The sequence below is a fragment of the Catharus ustulatus genome, chromosome 3, assembly GCF_009819885.2.
Source record: "Catharus ustulatus isolate bCatUst1 chromosome 3, bCatUst1.pri.v2, whole genome shotgun sequence".
In the NCBI taxonomy this organism is placed as follows: Eukaryota; Metazoa; Chordata; class Aves; order Passeriformes; family Turdidae; genus Catharus; species Catharus ustulatus.
Genome location: NC_046223.1, coordinates 117,734,975 through 117,759,935, shown reverse-complemented (window position 1 = coordinate 117,759,935; position 24,961 = coordinate 117,734,975). Strand labels below are relative to the sequence as shown.

Sequence of the window (24,961 nt, the reverse complement as noted above, 5' to 3'; positions counted from 1 at the left end):
GGGACTTCAACAGCAACACTAGGGATTTATTGAGCATTAAAATCTTAAATAAAACGCTAAGAATGAGCATTTCTTCTTTGTATTTGAACTTTGGCTTGCACCTGAACTCCAAGCTGAGTTTGGGTTGTCTCCTTAATCTTGGATTGCTCATTCACACTCAGGTGCTGGCCTAGGAACACGATGTGAAATAAAATGTGGATCTGTCCCATTCCTTGGCATGGGTGGTGTTGCTCCTTGGCCAGACAGTGATAAATTGGCTCCAGAGTCCTTCCTCTGCTGCAGGCACAGCTGGGATTTCAGGCAGCTGGAGCTCAAACTCCCCTTGCAATAATAAGGATGCAAAGCACTGAAGGATTTGAAGGGATATTGGGAAGGAATTGTTGACTGTGAGAGTGGGGAAACCCTGGCATAGGTTGCAGAGAAGCTGTGGCTGCCCCTGGATACCTGGAAGTGTCCAAGACCAGGTTGGATGGGGTTTGGAGTCTGGTTTAGGTGAAGAACCCAAGTCCAAGAGCTCTCGTTATCTCTGTAATCATGGGACAATAATTGCAATTTCATCAATTTATGTTTCCCGCAGGAATTGTCCTCCAGGAGGTTCTGCCTCTTCCCAGGATCTCCAGGAGCAGCCTTGGCTCTTAAATTCTGCATCTCATTTAAGTATCTGAATTGGAAATCCCAGTTCTGTACTTTTTGGTGCATTAAAACTTAAATTTGAAGTTCATCTCTGAAAGTTCAAAGAAAGAACATCATGAGCCATCAAGGTTGGAGAAGGGGCTGCTCTGTTCTTCTGGTTTTGCTTTGAAGGATCATTTCTGTGACTTTTTAACCTGTCATATCTGCAGTGTTACCAGGAGAAAACTCTCATGGATCACTGATTTCTGTCTATATAGAAATAGTGTATTTAATATTTAGTTTATTTTTACTGCTCTTATTTCAACTGTTTTAGAAAGGGAATAATAACAGGATGTTATAATTGAAAAGGAAAATTCGTTGCTCCAGCATGACAATACTGGAAGCTCCATGACATTCTAAATAAATAATTTAATAAATAGTCCCTTAAACATTTATTTAACTAAGCCATCAGACAATTGTCAGTGTTGGTGGTGTTTGTTCCTGAATTCCTTTAGCCAGGAGAGGTTTTAATTTGCACCCTTAAACACTCTGATGTCCTTTGATAATTTGCCATGGGGGTGAATAACTACAAAATCTTGTCTGAACATCAAATATCTCTGCATAAATTGTTAAAATGAAGCATTTTTCCCTTTATATAACATATAATATAATCCATTATTGCTGCCACCTCTGCCTGAAAGCAGAAAATTAAATAACTGTTTGCCATTAATACAAATTATTGTGTTTTGACAGATCCTAATCAGCTCAGGTAAAAATGGTGCTGCACAAACAGCACAATCGCCTTGTAAGGAACTTTTTTTTTGGTGTGTGCATGAGAATTCTCCTTGTTTGGGCCTCCAAACCCTCCCAAGGTTTGCCCTCTGTGATAAATTGATATTCAGAAGCATAAATCAAGCTGTGTTTGAGTCGTGCTCTGATGCAGAATGGGTTTCTCTTTATAGTTACCCTATAAATAAACTTGGAAAACACTTGACCAGCAGGTGCTGCCTATGGATGCTCCCTCCACTCTGCCCTCTATCAATTAACATGCAAATGAATGATTTGGTAGTGGCAGATTTTGACCTTGCAATGTGTGTTTTGTGCCCTCTTCAGGTATGGGCTGTTTCTGGGGAGCTGAGAGGAAGTTCTGGAGGCAGAAAGGAGTCTACTCCACTCAAGTGGGTTATGCAGGAGGACACACCCCAAACCCCACCTACAAAGAGGTGTGCTCAGGTGAGTCTGTCCTCGTTGGTTTTTAAGGATTGGGGGTGGAATCCTGAATTCTGAGTGACAGCAAAGAGTGAAATGAGTGACTGCAGTGACTGAGGAGATTTGGGGTTGGTTTCACATCCTAAATGTGCTGAAATCTTTGGATGCCCATCCCATTGCTGTCTCCTGATAATTAATGAGTCAAGGCATGGACAAATATTCTGTTCTGATTAATAATCTGTTAATTTTTCACACAGTTCAGTGCACACCATCCTGTCATTTCCAGGAAAAACCCTTGCATTTATTTTTCACTCTACACTACAAAACCCCAAGGCAGTTTCTTTCTATGATCTGAAGCACAGAACCCCTGGCTGCTGGTGGATAAAATCCTGAAATCCTTTCCTGGACTCACTTGGAAGTTTTCCTTTGGTTTGTTTTCTTGTTAACATTTTTATGCCAAATGCTGACACTGGGACTTGTTCATAGTGACAAACTCTCACATGGATTCATGGAAAGGGTGTGAAAAGTGGCACAAAGAAATAATGGACACTTGAAACCCTGTGCAGAGGGTCTGCAAGGCAGCCAAAAAGGCAAAAACTTCCTGGGAATTGTGAAAAGGGGGAGAAGGGATGACTTAAGGTGGAGTGGAATGGAATGGAATGGAAATGAAAAATGGAAATGGAAGGGAAAGGGAAAAGGAAAGGGAATAAGAAAAGGAAAGGGAATTAAATTGGAATGGAATGGAAATAAAAAATGGAAATGGAAAGAGAAGGGAAGGGAAAAGGAAGAGGGCAAAGGAAAGGGAAAGGGAAAAAGAGGGAAAGGGAATTAAATTGGAATGGAATGGAAATGTAAAATGGGAAGGGAAATTAAAATTGAATAGGATGGAATGGAAAATTCTTTTTCCATTTTTTGGTGGCAGCCATACAGAGGACAATGTGAAAAAGCCTTCTGGAGGGCGTGCAGGACTTGGAGCTATTTTCAGTGCATTCCCCTAATACACAAATACACCATTTTTGGCCAGCATTAGACAACCCAGGATGTTCATTCAGCACCAAACATCTTTTCATATTTTGCTTACAGATGTTCAGAACAATTCTGTTGCTGTGTATATTCATAAGCTCTTAGAAATCTGCATAGCTCAAGTGGCACTGAAATCAGGAGGGAAGAACTCTGCTGTTGTTATTCATAAACTGGGGATGTACAATTACCATATAAAATACACAGCTAAGGATGATTTCCTTAAAAACAGGGTCGTTTATAGGCTTGTGGTTCAGGCTGTTCACATGTGAGCAGGTCATTTGGGTTTGCTTCCAGTTGTTTTCTTTGTTTATCTTCAGTGACTGGAATGTAAGGAAAAATCAAACATGTCTGGTTATTATATGGTATTAGTCAGAAGGCTGAGATTTAGTGAATTAAACCAATTTATAATCTTGTCAATTCTCATCTTTAAAGCATTTTCCCTCATGCACAAATCACAATTTCTAATAATTGCAATTCAATATAAAAATGTGCCACACAGACTTTGTTTCTGCTCTGAGTTATGTAAAATATTTGGCTGTGAAGTTGTTTCACATCTCCTCAGCAGCAAATTCATGTTTTTTCTGAGGAATACCAGTGTCTCTTACTTAAGAATTTGTCTTTTGACTGATTCTTCCATATTGGATTTCCAGTTCTCCTTAAAATGTCTTGGCTTCCAAAGGTCACCTGGAAGGCTTCTAAATAGCTGATGGAAGAGAGTGGAGAGAGGGAAAATTAATTTCTTGCTCTGTTACCTCCTGTTCCTGTGGTCAGCTGGTGATTTCCCAAGTTAATTCCATAAGCCCAGAGCAGGGTGGTGGTTGGGATGTTGTTATTTGAGGGTGGAAAGGAGTGGGGAGGGTTTGGCTGGGTAATGTGGGGTTTAATTTTACATATTTGTGCATAAACTGCTGGTATTAAAGGCAACAATGGGAAATCTGATGGGAATTTTTCAGGAGCTGTTGATGGCAAGAGAGAAAAAAATGTAATTTTGGAAAGTTCTTGGCTTCTCAGATTTGCCTAAAAATGCAGAATAGTGTCCTGTGACAAACTGTCAGCATGTTCATGGAATCCTGGAATCTTGGAATGGTTTTGGGTGGGAAGGAACCTTAAAACTCATGACAGGGACACCTTCCACTGTCCCAGGTTGTTCCCAGCCCCATCCAGCCTGGGCTTGAACACTTCCAGGGATCCAGGGGCAGCCACAGCTTCTCTGGGAATTCTATTCCAGGATTTCCCCACCCTCCCAGGGAACAATTCCTTCCCAATATCCCAGTGGCAGTGGGAAGCCATTCCCTGTGTCCTGTCCCTCCATCCCTTGTCCCCAGTCCCTCTCCAGCTCTCCTGGAGCCCCTTTAGGCTCTGCAAGGGGCTCTGAGCTCTCCCTGGATCCTTCTCTTCTCCAGGTGAGCACTCCCAGCTCTCCCAGCTTGGCTCAGAGCAGAGGGGATTCAGCCCTGGGTGAATTTTTGACTCTCCTGATGTTCCAACATGACCTTGTATTCCTTGGAGAACCCTTCCACAACACTTCCAAAGCGGCTCTGGTTCTCCAAAGTGTCTAAATGTATAATTAAACTACAAATATTCCCTTTCTGTAGCTTGTAAAAGGGATCTGAAGGTTTCCATGGACAGGAACTAAGTCCACAAGATTAAAGTTTCCAAGCAGTAATGAGAGTGGCTCAGAACATTTTCTTTTGTTATTAAATTGCTGTCAAGAGAATAGATTCCTGTTGTGCCTTTGTCTGGTCTTTTTTTTAATCCTCATAAGAACAGGATATAGGAATTTTAATGACTGTGAAGAATCTCAGTGCTCACCATGCCCTTGATCTGTGCCTTGATAGGATTGGCCAATTGCTCCACCTCTCCCCTTTTTTTCCCCCCCCAAGTTCACCTGTGAGAAAGGATGGAAAGGTCAGACCAAGTACAAAATACTGCATCAATCAAAGGTAATGTCATGAACTGTGGGAATTGCTGTTTTGTGTATTTCTTTGTAGCAATTGAAGAACAGGATTTTGTAGCAAATCTGTAATTTTTGTTAACCAGAACAGTTGGAGCAAGTTGTGTCTCTGCAATCATGAGATTATCGTCCTAGGATCCTCCTGGATGTGCATCTAAACCTTGATATGACCCTAGAAACTATAATTTGTCCTCCCTACGATTGCTAAGTCATGAAATAAAATGAATGTAGCAATTTCACTTCAAAAATCGTTTGGAAAGGTGATGGCAGATGCTGCTGCAACGATAAAACCTTGGCAACAAGAACCCAACAGATGCACTGAATTTCACTTACCTGCTCCTCTACAGCTCCACCTCCAAATTTTCAAAGCTGACACTACTGACATGGTTTTTTTTAAGCAGAGAAGTTGACCAAGAAATCTTCATTACACCTTAAAATCCAGGATGCAGAAATGGAGCCTGTAGATTTGTCATGTAAAGATGAAACAGAAAAAAATATTTATTTTTTTAATGGTAAATAAATGGTAAATAAATTTGCCATTGCCTGGAAAACAAAAAGCTGCTTGTCCTCAAGGGATGGAGCAGCTCTGCTGAGAGAGCTCAAGGTTGATTTCACTTTTCCATCTCAGAATTTGACTTCTCAGGGTTAATGTCTTGTCTGCTTCAGGCTTGAAGAAACCAAAGTGATATTTATTATTTAGATACCTGATTGTGCCTCGTGGCAAATTTAAAATCCTAATAGCCTCAGTGCTGTCCTCTGCCCCTTTCATCTATTTATCCCAGCATTGCCCACAATCACAGGCTTGGGTTGCAGCAGCAATATAAATACCAAATCCATTATTTATTATTAACAACTTTATTTGAATTGTATTCCACTGAGATGCATTGTTTCCATCTTTCCTGTCTCCTGCTTTATTAAAGATATATATAAGATGAAAATGTGGGAGCCCCAGAGGTTGAAAGAACCATTACAGAGCAAGTCAAAGACAAAATCTTCTGACCTGGAGCCTGCAGGAAGCTCCCAGAGGAGTTTTATTTTCACAGGAGACTGTGCAGGATGGGGCTCTGATGTTCCCTGTGTCACTGGACCTGAAAACAGAAGATGCAACACAGAGCTGCTTTTTTTTTTAATGTACAGAACACGTTGTGTGTGTGAAAATGGTGTTATAAAAAAGCTCAGTGCTGTTGGTGTGGCCAGTGGGGGAAGTTCCTACTTTTTGTTCTTTTTGTTTTTTTGCTGTGGAGACCTTGTAAAGAAAAAATAAGCTTCAAAGGCAGTTATTCAGTCTGTGCTAAGTGTGCTCCCAGAATTGGTGGTGGGTACAGGTGGTGGATATTGGGAATAAATCCTTCCCTGTGAGGCTGGCACAGGGTGGACCCCTGGAAGTGTCCAAGGCCAGCCTGGATGGGGCTTGGAGCAACCTGGGAGAGTTCCCATGGCAGAGGAGGTGGAAAGGGATGAATTTTAAGGTCTCTTCCAACCCAAAACCACTGTCTGTGAAACCAGGGAGAAGCTGCAGCTCTTGGGAATCTGTGACTCTGGAGCTGAAGCAGGTGATGGAACATGTTGGTATTTTCCCTACATTTCTTGTTTATTGGGGTTGTGTTCCTTTTGCTGCTCCTGCTGCTCATTCTCCCAGGTGCAATCTTCCTTCCTTTCAGGCCTGAAATGCTGTGGTGTCAGTGTGATAATGTATTTTTTCTGAAATTGGGAGAGCACTGCAATTACTCTGTGCAAACATCACCCCCTCTGACTTGCTTGTTTTATGGAACACCTTCCTGTGCTGGCATAGGAAAGTTTGGAAATTGGCTCTTGTCTCACTGAGGTGATTAAGATTTTGAATAATTCTACAAGTGACCTGCACAGTTTCTAGGTGTTGGATGAATAATGAAATTATCAAACCACAGGAGTTTAACTTGCTTCTGTTTGCTCAGCTGTGCCCCAGACTGTTGTAGTTCAGATTTTAATAAGTGAATTATGATAGTGAAGTTGTGCTCTGTCTTGCCTTTGCAGACACTCACACTTTTACCTGAGCTTCCTCCTGGAGAGGAGAATTTGGTCCATGAGGAAGACAAGAATAATTTCATCCAGTGAAGGGAAAGGCAAAAAATTTGGATCCTCATGAGTGTTGTGCACTGCAGCACCAACATAAAGGATACTTGGAGAAGGATTTTGGGGAAAGCCAGAGCTTTCAGGGGAGTTCTTGGATTTCCTCATGGATTTGTTGTGGGCTAAGACTTGAGCACATCCATTGCAGGTGAATTCTTTTCAGAGAGACAAAAGAGACAAAAGCCTTTCAGAAGCTTTGGTGCACTAAAAAAGGGCAGATTGTGAAGCTGGGATTAGACAAGGTGTAGGATGGCACCTGCAAACTCCTGGGTGAAATATCAAAACCTATTTCAAGCTACAACCCATCCCTTTGTACCTCTCAGGCTGGAAGCCCTGGCTGGAAGCAATGGAAAAAACTAATTCAATTTTTATTTGAGCACCCAGAGTGATAAAAATTCCACCACTTCCATCTGTGGGCAACTTTCCCACAGTAATAAGGTGCAACCCCCCTCTTAAATGATTTGTAGGACTCAGTTAATTCTTTTTAACACTGCAGCAGAGATCTTTACCTGTGGGATAACTCACAAGGCACCCAAAATACTTCTGATAAAAGATAATTGGGGTACAGCTGGGACTCTACTGGTTTCTTGCTCATTGAGTTCAAAACCCTTCCCAAAAATGGGACATGGCTGCTCCTACAATGGGGTAGGAGAGAGGGTGGATCACTCTTTTCTTGACCCCAGGATGTTTTATGGAATACCTTGGCCATTGCTGGGATAACTGGGTCACTCAAAGGTTTATTTTACCCTTCACTCAGGAACCAAATCCCCTTTTTATTTAAACTACTTTTCTGGAAATTTCTTGGATATTTTATCTCAGAAAAGGACTAAAAGAAAGGGAGGGTATTGGACTGTTTGGAATGTATCTGCTGTGCTGGTTCACACCAAGGATGCAAAAATCCACTCCAACAAAAATCACCATGAATTGGGCTGGATGGGGCTTGGAAAAAACTGGTCTAGGTTGCCTGTGGCAGGGCTTGGAACTGGATCAACTTTAGGGTCCCTTCCCACCCAAACCAGACCAAGTTCTGTCTCCATTTACCTGCCAGCTTCCAGGTATTAATGATTTAGTCTTCAATCATCACCGATGACCTTTTCCATATTAATTTGTTTATCCACCTCTTTAATGTGATTTTATTCCTGGCATTCACAAATAGGAGGGGAAATTGGGGGTTCATTAACTCTGGTGCTGAACCTGTGCAGGAAGTTTCAAAGAGAACTTGTTAAAGGGTATTTTGCTAAAGGTTAATTCTTGGCAGCTACAAATCAACGTGTCTGGAAATTAAGTATTTATTCTGAGACTCGAGGAAAAATCTGCTTTAATGATATTCCTCCCTTATTTATGAGTATTCCATAGTGATGTGCTGTACTTTTGTACCATCAGTAGGGCTCAGAGCAATAGGTGAGTTGGGAAATGATGAAAAAACAAGGCACTGGATAAAAACAGACAGATCTGCCATAGGAGGTCTGAAAATATCACTTATGCACAAGGCTGCTGTCAGGATGTGTTTTTTCTTACCCAATAGTTCAAACAGTTGCTGTTATTCATTTACTCAGGATAAAAAATTATGATGTGAGCTGTGGCCACCAGTCCTAGAACAGTTTGGAGTGTTTGTGAAAATGATGTTACCAAAAAGCTCACTCGTTATGGTGGCCAGTGAGGGCTCCTTCCTTTCTGTGTTCCTTGTATTTATTGTACGCACCTGATTATAAGACACACGTCCGTGTGTTGGCAACTATCTTGGGATACAATCCAGAGTGTGAGAAAAGGTATCTGTTCTATCACCATCTGTTGAGGGTGGGGGCAGTGATCCTGATCTCCATGGGAGATATTCTGCTAATGGGCATCCATTGAAACCAGGCAGGGCATTGTTCTTTATCTTTTCACAGCCCATCCTTCCTCCAGCCAGTCATTTTCTGCTCATGGCCATTGAGTCCCACTGTGGCACTGATAAAATTACTGCATCCCATTGGGAGTTGCTCCAGCCAGGGGGAAGAGCCCAACATTTCTTACCAAGATAAAAACAGAGGGTTTGGGACACTAAGGGAGCCCCTTTCTCCACTGGACTCCAGAGGAAAACCGGATTTCTCCACATCCCCACTGGAGCTCCGGAGGGAAACTGCACCTTGTACAGGAGCACTGCTCCAACTGAGCCACATCTGTCACTGCAGGAGGATGCAGCCACCATGGGATGGGACTGCTGCCAACACCCTGCCTGACGGGTGTCAGGTTGTACTCTGACTGTGTCAGGGTTTGGGGTTTGTTCTTTGTAGTGCTGTATTTCTATTTTAATTTCCCTAGTAAAGAACTATTATTCCTAATTCCCATATCTTTGCCTGAGAGCCCCTTGATTTCAAAATTATAATAATTTGGAGGGAGGGGGTTTCCATTCTCCATTTCAAAGAGAAGCTCCTGCCTTTCTCAGCAGACACCTGTCCTCCAAACTAAAACAGCAACTTTTTGTTCTTTGTCCATATATAAACTGCACCTGATTATAAGCCACACTTTGGGTTCAGACCAAAATTTTAGTCAAAATGGTGCGGCTTATAATCATGAAATTTTTGTTTTTGCTCTGGAGACACTTGCAAAGTAAGAATAAGCTACAAAGCCACTTACTGAGTGTACCAAACTGTGATCCTGGAATTAGGGAGGGACCTTAAGCTGGTCTGGTTCCTGCAGCTCTCAGAGCACGCCTGATTTCTGCATGGGTGAGGTCACTGGAGATGTGGACAAAGTGACCAACCTGAGGTGTCTGACCTGACACCTGTCCTTCCAGAGGAGGAGAAACTTCCTACCTTGGAAAGAGCCCTCTTGGAGCTGTTAAAAATCAACTGAAGGTTTGTTCTGTTTGGCTTCTAAAGCAGCTTCTTCATGAAAAGCAAAAGGAAAAGGGAGCCTGCAAGAAAGATGGAGAGGGAATTTTTACAAGAGCCTGGAGGGACAGGACAAGGGGGAATGGGTTTACACTGACAGAGTAGGTTTAGATGGGATACTGGGAAGAAATTCTTCGCTGGGATGGAATTGCCAGAGAAACTGTGGCTGCCTCTGGATCCCAAGGCCAGGCTGGACAGGGCTTGGAACAGCCTGGGATGGGGAAAGGTGTCCCTGCCATGGCAGAGGGTGGGACTTTTAAGGTCCCTTCCAACCCAAACCATTCTAATTCCAGGATTCTACATAGCCAGGACTCCTCCTTGTACTTAGCAGGAAATATTTTGCTCTGAGAAGCTCAGTGCACTCTTTGCACTGCTCTGTTCTTGTTCTCAATCCTTCTGAGGTGTGTTGTGTGTACTGACATTCCCAACCATCCCTTTTAAATCCATGGATCCTAGGAATGCTCAGTCTGGGAAGAATCAAGAGGGAATCATGAGGTTTCTCTGCCTGGAGACGTTTCTGAGCCCAGAAAAGCTTTGTGGCAGTGTCTGTGTTCCCACACATGCCCACAATGCATCCACACTCATCCAGTGTTCCTGGGAAAACAAACCCCAATCACAACATTTGTCCAACTGGAGTTTTTGTTGTCTGCTCCTTCCCCTCTTGGTTTAATCCAGTGTTTACTCAGTCAAGCGATTCAATTAGAAGCTGTTTTTATTTTCTTTCTGAGGAGTGAGGAATGTTAATTGTAGCTGAAATGCCTTCGAGTGATTTTCTCCTAATGTCACATTTCCATAAAATCTAGGAAAACTTTGCTTTCTGCAAAGAGAGTGCAGCAGCAGAACAAAAATGCTAAAAAAAGTGGGTTTAATATTCTGAATGCTGGACTTGGCGTGGGCTGGGACCTTGGTGGTGAAAGCAGAGGAAAAAAAGAAGGTCCTTTACTCCCAAAGTGTTGTGTCAGACTGAGAAAAAAGACAGCAGATTGTGCAGACAGTTGGAGAAATCAAGGCTTAGGAGAATTTTAATTAATATGAGGAACCATGATCTCAGTGTGTACAAAGATGTCACTGCCTGGGTTGGGGGAGAGAGGAAGGGAATGGAAATCAGCTTTAATTCTGCTGTCCTTGGGTTCCCAGGCTGTTACTGGGGTTTAGCTGGAGCGTGATGTGGATGGGGTTGGTGCTTCCTCTCAGGGCTCTTGTGAGCCATGAAAAACTGAGCTGCATTCCTGTTTGCTGGCACTTGGTGACCTCCATTCATGGAATCAGTAAAGCTGGAAAAGATGGAAAGTTTGGGAAAAAAAAATCTGAGATCACTGGGTCCAACCACCAGCACACAAACCATGTCCCCAAGTGCCACCTCCACAGCTGTTTGGACATGCCAGGGATGTCACCCAGCCCTGCCCTGAGTGTGAGAACCCTTTCCATAAAAAGGTTTTTCCTAATGTCCAACCTGAACCTCCCTGAGGTAGTTTGAGGCTGTTTTGCTCACCCAGTGATTTGTGATCTAGAAGGGTCTGACACCAGTAAAGCAAAAAGTTAATCCATGACCTGGGATTAAGGAGATCCTGATTGATCCAGGCCACAAATTTGCTTTATTCATCCTGAGAGGTGACAGGTACCATAGGCTAAACTGAAAGTTAGAATTATCATTAACTGTCATAATTACACACTCTTTACTTCTTTTTTTTGCTTTTTTTTTCCTCAATGGTTTTTTTTTTTTGGTGTTTTAATGGCTTAGATTTTTATTTGGAAAGGACACAAGGTATAATCATGTTATTCCCTCTGCTGAATGCTGTGCAAATTCTTTGTTCCAAGTCAAATGGAATACCATTATAGCACACTTATCATCTGCTAAAAAAGTAATAAATTGGGTCAAACTGATCCTAGACGTAATTCTGCTGATGTTAATGGTGTTACATCAGGAAGAAATTTCTCTCAGCCTGTTCATGTGATGATAAGATAAAAATGTGGCTACCAAGGAGCAAACAGCCTTGGAAAAAGAAGTTCCACTCTCACTGATCCTGCCCTGTTTCTGCACTGTTTGAAGCTACAAAGCATTGCAAGAGTGCTAAATATTGACATTTTTATTGTTATTATTTTCAGAAAGGGCTGGTGATGGTGGGGGAGGTGGTCAGGATTCTATCCCACCCTTCTCCTTTGAATTTTTGGCTCCAGCAGAGCTGACCCTGAACCAGTGGTAGGTGCAGATGGGACCATTATTTTTCACCGCTTCATTTATTTTGTTTTAACAAATGGTTTCATTTTCTCTGCTGCCTCGCTGCTCTGTGCTCAGGGCCAGTTCAGCCCTTCTGCAGGTGTTCAAAGGTGTTCAAAGAGAGGAGCAATGTGTAATGAGCTCTCCCCTCATGTCCCAGCTGCCTTTGTGAGGCGGTCAGAAGTCTTTAGGTGAAGCTAAAATTAAATGGGAAAGGATAGGCTGGGATCTGGTGTCTTTAGTCTGAGCTGAATTTAGGTTGGAAAGCACAAGGAAAGTAGGATCCAGTTTGCAATTAAGTGGGTCAGATTTTGGGTGGAGAGAGATTTCTTCCTTCTTCCCCTGAACATGCAGCAGTGCTTAATCCAATGGGAAAAATGGAATCCATATCAAAACAATCCAAAATGTGGAAATAGAAGCAAACAAGATGAGATTCTTGCACAGGGAAAAGAAGAGATTTGCCTTCCCACACTGTACTTGGCATGAAGCTGCTGCAAGGTGCATCAGCCCAGGTGTTAACCCTGGCAATGAATTCCAGAATCTTTCCTTTCTGCCTCTTCTTCTTCTCTCTGCCCAGATTGCCCCAAGCAGTAGAAGAAAACCCAACTGGCACCTGGTGTCCAGGGAAGGGAATGGAGCACCAGGAGAGGCTGAGGGAGCTGGAAAGGGGCTCAGCCTGGACAAAAGGAGGCTCAGGGGGGACCTTGTGGCTCTGCACAACTCCCTGACAGGAGGGGACAGCCAGGGGGGTTGGGGTCTGCTCCCCCAGGATAAGAGGAAATGGCCTCAAGCTGTGCCGGGGCAGGTTCAGGTTGGACATCAGCAGGAATTTCTCCATGGAAAGGGTGAGCAAGCATTGGAATGTGTTTCCCAGGTCAGTGGTGGATTGTCCATCCCTGGAGGGATTTAAAATCTACATGGATGTGACACTTGGGGACATGGGACAGTGGTGGCCTTGGCAGTGCTGGGAAATTGAATTGGATTGATGATTTTATAATTTTTTAATCTCACATTGGTGTCTCAGCAGTGGCCTGGCTTTACCAGGACATGTAAGCAATGTGCATCCTGAGCATTTCCTCTAAACCTGGAGTTAGGAGACTTCAACAGAATTGTCTCTTATTTTGGGAGTCCTTTGGGATCCAGACTCCAAATGCCCTGGGCAGGTGTTGGAACCAAGGGCTGTCACACCAAAGTTCAGCAATATTTTACTACCAACTCCATAGTTCCTGATCTAATTAACTAGGAAAGGCAAAATACTTTTCCTGGTCTTTCCCAAAAAGTTCACAGACTCCAACCCAAAGTCTCCAAAGATTAGCAGTATCTTTCATACACAGCAGTTGAGATTTATGGAACTTTGCATAATAAAGAGAATCATTTCTGTGGGCCTGCTTGAGGGATGACTATTTCAGGCAACTCTGAAAAATAAAATAACGAATTAAAAATGGCACAGCTTTGCAGCAGAACTGCATTTGTTGCTCCTGCTTTTCTGCCAGGCAGTTTTGATCCAGTGAAGTGCAGGAATAATCAGTGTCACAGCAGATATGGAAGGCAAATCCTGCAGACCAACTGAGTGGAAAGCCAAGTGTCTCCCTGCATATTCATCTATTTATTGCCTCTGATTCTCCTCTAATTCCTTTATTTTCCATATGATAATAGACTTTTCTCCATGCACACCCATTGTTCCCACGAAACAGGATTTGTCTGCACGCAAGATGTTCATATAACTTGTAAGGGCAGAATTTATCAAAACAATTGAGCTGCGAGCAGAGATCTCGCTGAGTTGCTTTTTGCCTCCTTTATTCCCATCTTTTCTGCATTTGAATTGTTAAACAGGAGCTCTGCTGCAGTGTCAAAGAGTGCCTTACAAAAGCTGTTGCCATAGAATTACACCTAGAAATGAGTTCTTTTTAAATCAGCTGCACGACAAGTGGTTATTTATTTGTACTCAGGCCTATTTAACAGCTCTTCATCACAAGAATGGCCCTGAGTTTGAGGAACAACTTATCCATTACAGCTCCTGCTCCCAGTGTATTCCATAAAGAGCAGATAATGACTTCTCACACGTTTTCAAAGAGTTCTCAGGAAATAATTCCCTCTTTTCTCACCTCTTCCAGGAATCCCTGAACTGCCCCTGTGCTTGTCACAGCAGCAACAGAACCTCTTTGGGATCCCAGAATGGTTTGGATGGGGAGTGACCTTAAAAATCATCCAGTGCCAACCCTGCCATGACAGGGACACCTTCCACTGTCCCAGGGTGCTCCAAACCCCATCCAACCTGGCCTTGGACACTTCCAGGGATCCAGGGGCAGCCACAGCTTCTCTGGTGTCCTAGTTTGGAGGACAGGTGTCTGCTGAGAAAGGCAGGAGCTTTTCTTTAAAATGGAGAATGTAAACCCCCTCCCTCCAAATTATTATCATTTTGAAATCAAGGGGCTCTCAGGCAAAGATATGGGAATAGGAATAACAGCTCATTACTAGGGAAACTAAAATAGAAATACAGCACTACAAAGAAACAACCCCCAAACCCTGACAGTGGTGGTCAGGTGGACAGGAGGTCCAGTGGGGATGTGGAGAAATCCGGTTTTCCTCTGGAGTCCAGTGGAGAAAGGGGCTCCCTTAGTGTCCCAAAACCTCTGTTTTTATCTTGGTAAGAAATGTTGGGCTCTTCCCCCTGGCTGGAGCAACTCCCAATGGGATGCAGTAATTTTATCAGTGCCACAGTGGGACTCAATGGCCATGAGCAGAAAATGACTGGCTGGAGGAAGGATGGGTTGTGAAAAGATAAAGAACAATGCCCTGCCTGGTTTCAATGGATGGCCCATTAGCAGAATATCTGCCAGGGAGATCAGGATCACTGCCCCACCCTCAACAGATGGTGACAGAACAGATACCTTTTATCACACTCTGGATTGTAACCCCAGACATCTGGGAATTCTATTCCAGGGTCTCCCCACTCTCCCAGGGAACAATTCCTCCCCAATATCCCAGTGGCAGTGGAAGCCATTCCCTGTGTCCTGTCCCTCCATGCCTTGTCCCCAGTCCCTCTCCAGCTCTCCTGGAGCCCCTTTAGGCTCTGGAATGGGCTCTGAGCTCTCTCTGGATCCTTCTCCTCTCCAGGTGAACACCCCCAGCTCTCCCAGCCTGGCTCCAGAAGGATTCTGTGGATTCCTCTGGAGTTTCTCCAGCAGCTCCATATCCTTCTGTTGTCCCCAGGGCTGGAGCAGCTCTGCGGGTGGGGCAAAGGGACAGAATCCCCTCTTTCCTGCTGGTCACAAAATCCCTTTGGAAACCCTTCCCAGGACTGGAACCTCTCCCTGCTGCAGTCCAAGACATTCCCACTGCATTCAGAGGGGAGCCCAGGTGTTTCAGGGGATGTGCTGGGATTTCTGCTGTCCTGCCCTTTGCTGCTCCTGCCTCTCCTGTTCCCCAGCAGCAGCTCCATGCTGGAATTTTCCTGGCAGCCCTTTGGAGCAGGATGGCAGGAGGAGCAACTGAGCTGGTACCTGGAGAATCCAGCTCATTCCCTTTCATTCCTGGCTCCAAGGCTGACTTGGGTGACCTTCAGCTCTTCCTGCCCATTGTCCTCACTCAGGAAAAAGGGAGATAGGTTATCTTATCTTCTAAGGGGCTTTGAAATCCAGGGATGTGTGGATTTTTCTGGGACTGAGTGTTGGAGGAAAGCACAGGCAGCAAGGGGAGCTCTGAATTGTGTTATATCTCCTGGAGTCACAGAGAATTTTTGCTGTTATATTTTGGTATTTATACACCTAAATTATTGAATTCAGCTGAAGGGGAACTATAGATCTGGATATTTTGCTTAATTTTTATTTTAAAGTTCTGATTGCTCTCAGGTCCTGTAAGATGAAATAGATGCTCCAGTGTGTCATGTAAAATGTTCTTTGGGCACCTTATGATTGTCCACATTTTGCAATATTTAATATTACAAATTACATACAGTGTCTATCCCCCAAACTGCTCTCCATATTTAACTTAAACATTATTTTAACTGAAATAAGGTTTCAGATAGATCTTTACAGCTCTGCAGGATGTGACTTTCTGGCTTCATTCATTCCTTACATATGGAGTGAAAATTCACTAAGTTAATTTGATTTAGCTTTAATTTCTAATCAAGTTACTGACAAAGTATCTGCCCCTGAAGCTTTTGTAATTTTAATATTAAATATAATAAAAATGTAATAACAAAGGTTATATTAGTTTTAATATTAAAATATAGATGGACTGTACTATGTTGTCTTGTTCACTGACAACCTTCTATGAAGATAAGGTTTTAAAAATCATTCTCCTACAGAAATATTCTAAAAACATTTTAAACCCCTTCTCCAATGAAGGTTTTTATTCCCCCTAGAAGTATATAAAATACTTTTTTTTAAAAAAATCTGAGTTGAATGCAGCAGAATTTCAGTGCTACAAGCCAAGGCAAATCTAATTTCATTGTAAAATTCCTCCATTTACAGAACCAAAATAATAATAAAAATAATTTAAAAAAATACGCTCAGCAGGGGAAAAAAAAAATCCCCAAAGCCAGAAATTTCTGCTTTTGCAAGGATAGTGTTGGTGGTGCCGTTCCCTTTGAAATAATTCCTCCCTAATTGGTATCCCAATGTAATGGGTAAGTGAACATATTTCACAGCAGCAGCTGTTGGATGTTCAATGAGTGGAAAATACGGCGCTGGTGAAGTGTGTGGAGTGCTCATCCCATCAGGAGGAGTAAGTTAATCATACACAATTCACTGAGCACTGGAGCTGCGTTTGCAGAGCAGGGGCTGCCTTTTCATTGTGGCGGGCCCTTTTTCAATATCTTGCAGGATCTTTTGTCTCAGCCCTAGCAGTTTTGGTTGCATCCCTAAAACTGTCAGTCTTCCTTATTTTTGCAAGGGCCTAACAATTCCTCCTTCACAATGCAGCTTAAATTGGACCAGATGCTGCATCAATAGAGCAGTCTGCCCATCTCAGAGGCATTAAGCCCAAAATTATTTAGAAAATTGAAGCCTTTAACATACTCTGGATTAATGTGATTAAGTAGAGCTTGCTTTAATTCATAGCCATCTATTCCTTTATTAATAGCCATTTCATCAACAGGAGCAGCACATATGGGGACAAGATGACTGAAAGTTAAATTGATTGCTGGAAGCCTGGAAGAAAAGCATTTAATGTTTCAATAATAACTGATGTAAGACTTCACTGCAGGGCATTTTGGATAGATTTAGACCAGCTTATAAGCACAGTATTTATTAGTATCTTTTAATTTTTATTATAAGCTTGCTAAATGGAAGTTAGTGGGGTTTCTTTTGTATTATTTTTATTTTTAATCCCTTCTTTAAGTCTGCATTTCATGTACAAGATTTGTAAAGGAGAGTCTTTCATGTGACTCATAACAGCTGGGCCAGGCCATAGTGGAGCTGGGACTTCTGGAAGGCTTAGGAAGAGATAAAATATAACAGAGGATAATTTGTTATGGCTATTTGCACACATCCATTTCTGATCCCAGAGCCATTCCAGGGGCTGAAGGAGTGTGAGAGAGACCCATCATACAGGGGGGGGGCCATCCCTCACACACTTAAACCCCATTTGTGGTGAGGGTTCCTGTTTGTCCTGGCTTATTTCCCACCTCAGGAATTACATCCACACAGATTTCTGTGTGGGATCATGGAATCAAAAAGTCATTGAACAGAATGGCAGAATCCCAGAATGGTTTGGGAGGGAATGGACATTAAAGCTCATCCCATTCCACCTCCTACCATGGGCAGGGACACCTACCACTATCCCAGACTGCTCCAAGCCTGTCCAGCCTGGCCTTGGACACTACATGAGTAGGGAGAAAGGCATTTACAGGATGATCCAACACTCCAAAAACACACAATTGAAGAGATCTAATCCCAGTGCCTGGGAACACTGAAAAGATCTCATCTCAGTACCTGGGACAGCTCCCAGTTCTGTGTATTTGCAGATAAAGTCAGTCTTAAACTCTTCTAAAGATGATTAAGATGCCAGAGTTTCTTGGTATGTACAGACTGGTCTGATTCACCTAAAATAAATCTCTGATTTGAAATGGAGATCAATGAGATTGAGCTGTGATTTGTGGCCATAATTAGAGTCAAGGAGTGGGATCCTGGAAATTGAGGTTGGAAGTCTTTACTCCAAGAGCCTAAAGGGGCTCCAGGAGAGCTGGAGAGGGACTGGGGACAGGGGATGGAGGGACAGGACACAGGGAATGGCTTCCACTGCGAGAGGATGGGATGGATGGGATTTGGGAAGGAATTGTTCCCTGGGAGGGGGTGAAGCCCTGGAATAGAATTCCCAGAGAAGCTGTGGCTGTCCCTGGATCCCTGGAAGTGCCCAAGGCCAGGCTGGAGCAACCTGGGGTAGTGGAAGGTGTCTGAACAAGATAATTTTTATTCTCCCTTCCAACCCAAACCCTTCTGTGATTCCAGATATCCTAAGCAGAGAAATAATGTCAAGCATTTCTCCCTCAGTGTTACTAAAATTTTATTCCAGTTTGGATTTATGTAACCTCAGCTTTTGGCCACAGGAGCTTCCAGTGCAGCAAAACCAGAGCTCATTTCAATATGAGAAAAAAAATCTCCAAGAAATGGTAACTGGGAGAAAGGAAGTTTGTGGCCCTCCTTTTGCCAGAGTTGTTCCCAAATTCCAACAGTCCTCCAAGTAATTAAGGATGTACAAGTACAGTGATCCACATTATTTCCATGTATTAATTCCCCAAGTTTTGGTTTTTTTAAAATAAATTAACAGTAAGTTTTTTTTTTCTCATTGTCTTTTGAATAATCTTGGGCATCCAGATTGGTCATTCCTTTTTATGAATAAATGTCAAGGAATACTGGTTTCACTTAAATTAAAAATCCCTTCTTTGCTTTGCTGAAATGATCCCCTTTAAATGGGAATATAAAAAGGACACAAGTGACCCATAGTTGAAAACTCTTGATTTGGGTCTGGTTGAACAGAAATAATGGATAATCAAAACCAATGAATGTTCATTAGGTTTAAACTGGAGGTAAATGCTTTTACTGGTCTAATGTGAATGATGATATTTACATTTTAGCAGAAGAAAAAAAGCAAAAATACTTTTTGTTTTGTGTGAGTAGCACTGCACTGTTTACTGGAATTAATTTTAATTAATTGTATTAGTGGCTGAAATAAAGGCTGCTCTTATTGGCTTATCCCAGCATAATTAATCATCATAATAATTCATTTTACGTGACTTCTTGAGGTTCAGCTTTGGTGGAGCCATTCATTAAAATAGAGAATTAATAATGTCTGAAAGGTTGGCCACAAACTAAAAAGGAGAAATATCTGTAAAGATTTATTCAAGGCCAATGATTGATCTACTCCTCTTTGTTTTTTAGACCTGGTTTCAGACCTGGGTCGTGCAGCTGTGGTGTTTGATCTGGTTCTGTGGTTAATGGGATTGTGGAGGGTGTTTTTCACAGGCTACAACAAAATTCTTCTCATCACCAAGTGGGGATTTGTGCTCAGATTCCAGGAATGAGGAATTCCTCTCTCCACTCTCAGAAATGGGATATTCTGGAATAGAGCCTTTGATGATGCCAGGCATGGAGCAAAATTCTTCTCCCTCAGGGCCCTTTGTGAGAGTGGTGGGGAAAAATAAAGTTCCCGTCAAGGAGCTGAAGTGAAAATGAATTCCCAGGATGATTTTCTGCCTCCAAACTCTTTTGATTAACAGAGTTTTCCGGGGTTTAAATGTCTTTTTATCAACCACACAACCAATTTTGTCACCTTTTGTGATTTGAACTCTCCTTTGTTGCTCTTTGGAGATATTTGTACCATGCACTCAAGACTGCAAATTCCTGATTTCCCAGTTTCTGGCCTTACTTCAATTTTTAATATCTCTACTACAACTTTTAATATCTTTGCTGGGCAAATTTTTATCCCCTTTCTTCAACAACCTTGCAGGAATATCACTTGAAGAGGGGCTATGGCTAATTTATAATTTAAAGAAAAAGCAGGATTTCTAAAGTTCTTTGAGGGAAAACTGTTCTAGATATATAAATTGTACAAAATTTATCTTTTGAATCTCTTTCATAGTTTCTACTAAAGACTTTTTCAGCAAATAGTTGCTTGGGCATGTTTAGAACTTTCTAGAATTCTTTTATTAATTTTGGTGGACTTAGAAGTATTTGTCTAGTACAAATTAATACTGAATTTTCACCTCAGCTCCCTTTTTGTCATCACAAACTTTGCTCTGTGGCCTCCTCTTTGCACTTTGATGCTCTCTGGTGAAACCAGGTTGCCTCTACTGCTTTTTGCAGATTTGTTTTGGGGAAATCAGGAGGGAAACAATGATCCCAATCTTATTTATATTTATAACACAACTGTCAGAGTAATTTAATAAAAATCACCTATGAAGGAGAAGCGTTCAGAGCACAAATACAGAAATTTATCCTCTTTTTTTTCGCATTCTGGTCTGCAGTTCTCAGGTATTAAGATCTGCACATTTTTTTTCTAAGCTCTTTGGTGGTTTCCAGCTTTAGAAAGAGTCAGAACTGTCACATTTCAGAATCCAAACCTTTTATTCAGAGGTCTCCTCTGAGCATCTCTTACCCAGTAATCTCTTACTGGATTCACCCTAGAGAGACAAGGAGACAACCACAATTTTTGTAATTCTAATAGCAAATATTAAATATTAGAATATCTCACTCTCATTTCTTGTTGTTTAAATTCCAGATTAGTTAATATTTTCCAACTCTCCAGCTTGCTATTAATAGATGTCCCCAGGTATGATATTTACCTCCATTTATCCCTTTACAAAGCTCTTCTCAGTGCATGACATATTCCTCCCATTCCTATTATCCTTTGCTCTCCATTACACCCATTTATTTAAGGAAATTCTTCCTGTTGCATTACAGTGGCACAGAGGCTTTGCAGCTAAAAGCTGTAAACTTTTAAGGGAAAAAAAATCATCATGTTTTCAGTTTATATTGATGCTACAACAATTCCCTTTATGATTGAAGCTGGGTTGCTAAATCCAGGTATGTTGTTCATGTATTTATTATTAACTTTTAAATCTAGGCTTTTTCTGTTCCAGAGCAGACCCCCAGTATTGCTTTGGTTTGGGACATTACATCAATTTTTGGCAATAAATCATCTCTTGTGATTCTTTTCTGAAGATTTGGGTCTTCTGCTCCTGGGATATCACTCCCTTTCCATACAGAGGGGAATTCTTCTTTTCCATTTGCCTTCTTTAGAATGAGTCACAGTTGAAGGAAATGGGTAAAACTCAATATCTGGGCTACTGAGGAAGGGTTAGATGGGATATTGGGAAGGAATTGTTCCCTGGGAGGGTGGGGAGGGCCTGGAATAGAATTCCCAGAGAAGCTGTGGCTGCCCCTGGATCCCTGGAAGTGTCCAAGGCCAGGTTGGATGGAGCTTAGAGCCCAAACCATTCCGTGATTCCATGATTTCCCCTGAGGAAACAATTCCTTCAGCCCAAAATATCCAACAGGAACCTAAACTGAGCAGTTCGAGTCTGAATTCTGCCCAAATACAGAATCTGAAATTGTTGGTCACTAAATCTTTCCTGTAATGTGCTGATTTTAAGTAGGAAATCACTGAATGGTTTGGGCTGGAAGGGACCTTAAACTTCATCCTGTCCCACCCTTCCACTATCCCAGGTTGATCCAAACCCATCCAACCTGGCCTTGGACACTTCCAGGGATCCAGGAGCAGCCACAGCTTTTCTTGGCTCCAAGCCCCATCCAACCTTTGCATAACCCATTTGTCAGGAAATGCAATTTATTGGAATGTAAAGGCTCCATCCATTGGATTTGTCAATGTGTGTTAAAGGTAAAATTTGGACTTTAAATGAGAATTTAAGGACTTTATTTTTTTTATGTTCCCAACTCCATTGCTAAAAGATTTCAACTCCACTATATAAAAATTGTATAGAACTTGTAGTTGAGTCAGTCTTCCTCATCAACCATGATGAAAAGAAGATAACTCAAAAATCCCAACTCTTTGCAGGGATGAGTTTGGCCTAGAAAAATCTTCATTAAAGCCAAATGAACAAAGGAAAAAGGGAAAATTCACTCACATATTCCCACCCTTTAAGGCTGGTAAGGGCTCCCTGCATAATTTAATCGGACATTTTTATATTATAGATCATTATATTTCATCGTGTTACTGTTTTATCAAGACCTATCACTTTTTCCTTTATGTTTAGCTGACATTTGACTGAAGTGTCTCTCCAAGAAGGAAACCTGATTTGGTTTGAAAATGTCAGGAAATGGAGAGGTGATTTATAGGGCATGGGTTTAGAGGAGCAGCCCAAGATCCAGTGGTACAACTGAGCAGGGAGCATTTTCCATGTCCATATGTAAAATCTGTTTTCCATTTGGAATTCCCATGTTTCCATCCCTACCTCTGACTCTTGGCCTGTCTTTCCACTGCTTTCTCTTTTGCATCCCCTTCCTGAGGCCATGCTCATCTCCTTGTGTTAAAAATGGGTTTCATTTGGAAAGGGTAAACTCATCTGGTGGCTGTCACTGAAACGACTTTTCAGGATTTGTTAGTGCCAGGGTTGATCTCACCAGAGCTGTTCTTACAACCCCTTTTCTCTTTGACATCCCAATTCAGCCCCTATTTCCTTTTATTCCAGTGAAATTCCATGGTTTTTTCCACCCTTACCCTTACCTGAAAAGTCACTCCCCATTTGCAGGTTCCGTGTGTGTCACTTTTTCCCTTCAGGATAATTTTAACCTCTGACTTCTTCAATACATTTTTGATTGAGCAAGGAATGGCTTTGTAAGACCATCCCATCAGCTCCTCATCTGAGTTATCCACAGAGTTTATAAATTGAGACTTTATATTTCTTTCAAATTCCTGATGAAGGGCTTTAAGAGCAACAGGCTCTGTGGCAGTCTCTGCAGAGGACAGATAAAAATGCTGCCATTCAAGCCTTGTTCCCTTTGGACATTTTTTTTTTTTTACAGATGTCATTTAGACAATTCTTAATCCACTTAACACGTGCATTATCGATATGGGGGAGTGTTAATTTTTTAATCAGTCATGAAGTAATAAGTCAAATGCATTAATAAAGCCTAAGTTCCATCCATGCTATTACATCCCACATTTATTACAGCCAGACTTGTAATTTCAGGGGAGGATGAGATGGAGTTTGGCTGACAAGACCTGCATTCCATAGGATCATGCTGTTAATTATAAACCCATCTTAGAAATTTTTCCTTCACATAGTTGAAATTAAACCAGAATATCTTTTCTAGGAGCACATTCCAACTGTGAGCAGCACCTGGCCCACAGGACCAGACCAGAGGGAGCCAAAAATAATCTTTTTTTAAGGGCTTGTAGTGTGGACATTCAGCCTATAAAAATATAATCTATAATAAGTACAGTGAACAAGGAAAGTTTTGCCATCTCCTTTTGTTCCTACAGGTTTAGAGAATTTATTTTCCCCCTTTTATTGGCTGTTCAATGTGCAGCCATTTTACAAATAAAAAGGGTTTCTAGCAGTGGTCTCGCTTCCAGATATTCTGTTCAGCAAAACCAATCAATACTCTGTTTGTCAAACCCATTTTTCTGCTAAAGAACAGACAGGATTTTAGCAAACAACAGTGAAAATTTTTACAGCTCTGCCTCAGAAATTTTAAATACTTGCAAATAAGAAGCAGGTTCATTTAGTGCTTTTGTTTGGCAGATTAAAAAAAAAATTTTTTTGTGGAAACTGCCAATCTTTTTTAATTTCATTCAAGTAGTTTACTGAAAAATATGAGCAATTCTGTGAAAAAAACCAAAACAACAACAGCATGTTCAACCCCATTTTTTACTGGCAATTTTATTCTCTTAATTTTGTTTTTAAGGGGTAAAAATGAAGTGATTCTTGAAGGCACCAGAAATAGCAGTTCATTGTTTTAGCAGCAAATTTTCTTATCTTTATGAATTTTCATTTATTGGGTGATTCACCTGTCCTCTAATAAACAAAAAAAAATAAAATTTAAGAACATTTTCTCTTCAGAGGCACCACACTGTAGCTGCTGTATGAGCTGCTTTCTGTAGGTATTAGAAAATACTTGATTTTCTGTGGTCCAGGCAGAAGTTTCTGGAAGTTTCTAGAATTTATGGACAATTTATTTGATTTAGAACTGCAGGATTGGCCGGCCCATAGTGATAAATTGGCTTCTTGCTGGAGAGGATTGACATGTTTTGATAAAACTGGATAAAAAAAGAGTGTGGATCACACTGAGAAGTTAAAGAATGTTATTTTCTACAGCAGAAATTCACAGTGGTTAATAAACCAAGCATTATCTCCTAGTTCAGTGCTGGTAAAGTCATTAAAGTGCTTTAAAATATAAAGAAGGAGGTAAAATAAATTAGCCATGTTAGTGCCAGTGTAGAAGTACAAAGTAAGGGTCTGTTCCATTAAATTCTTTCAGTGTTGGGCAGGAATTGAAATAAAAATATTTTAATAGACCCTTCTTAAAAATCTGTGAATCTGGGATTATTTCCATTCTTCTCATCCTCATAAAAAGTGTAAAGGGAAGGGGACACCCAAAATGTGGGATCTCAGTATTTTAGTGCTTTGGTTTGATTATTTAATGAATGGGAAGGCACTGGAAATTTTGGTTATTTCACAATAACCATGACTTAATAAAAATTCCCAGGCTGGTTTGGGGAAAGAGATGCTCCAAAGATCTTCCCATGATGAGTTTGGGGTTTTTTTTGGTGTTGCGTTTTCAACGTGGGCCGTGATTTTGGATACCAGAGTTTGGTTTAACGCCCAAATCAGGGGGTGCTGAAGTTTGGTTGTATTTCTTTACATTCCACGTTGGCATCATGGCCTTGGCAGAGGTTTCCCAGAGAAGCTGTGGCTGCCCCTGGATCCCTGGAAGTGTCCAAGGCCAGGCTGGATGGGGCTTGGAGGAACCTGGGACAGTGGAAGGTGTCCCTGCCATG

General features: G+C 41.7%; 1 protein-coding gene across 2 annotated transcripts in view; it reads left to right on the top strand.

Annotated features, from left to right (window-relative positions):
- MSRA (methionine sulfoxide reductase A) overlaps positions 1 to 24,961 on the top strand; it is a 242,530-nt gene that overhangs the window by 111,001 nt on the left and 106,568 nt on the right. For both annotated transcript variants that reach the window (XM_033056459.2, XM_033056460.2), the window contains one exon: positions 1,726 to 1,845. In XM_033056459.2, coding sequence (XP_032912350.1) covers positions 1,726 to 1,845 — 120 coding nt within the window. The remainder of the gene's footprint in view (positions 1 to 1,725; positions 1,846 to 24,961) is intronic.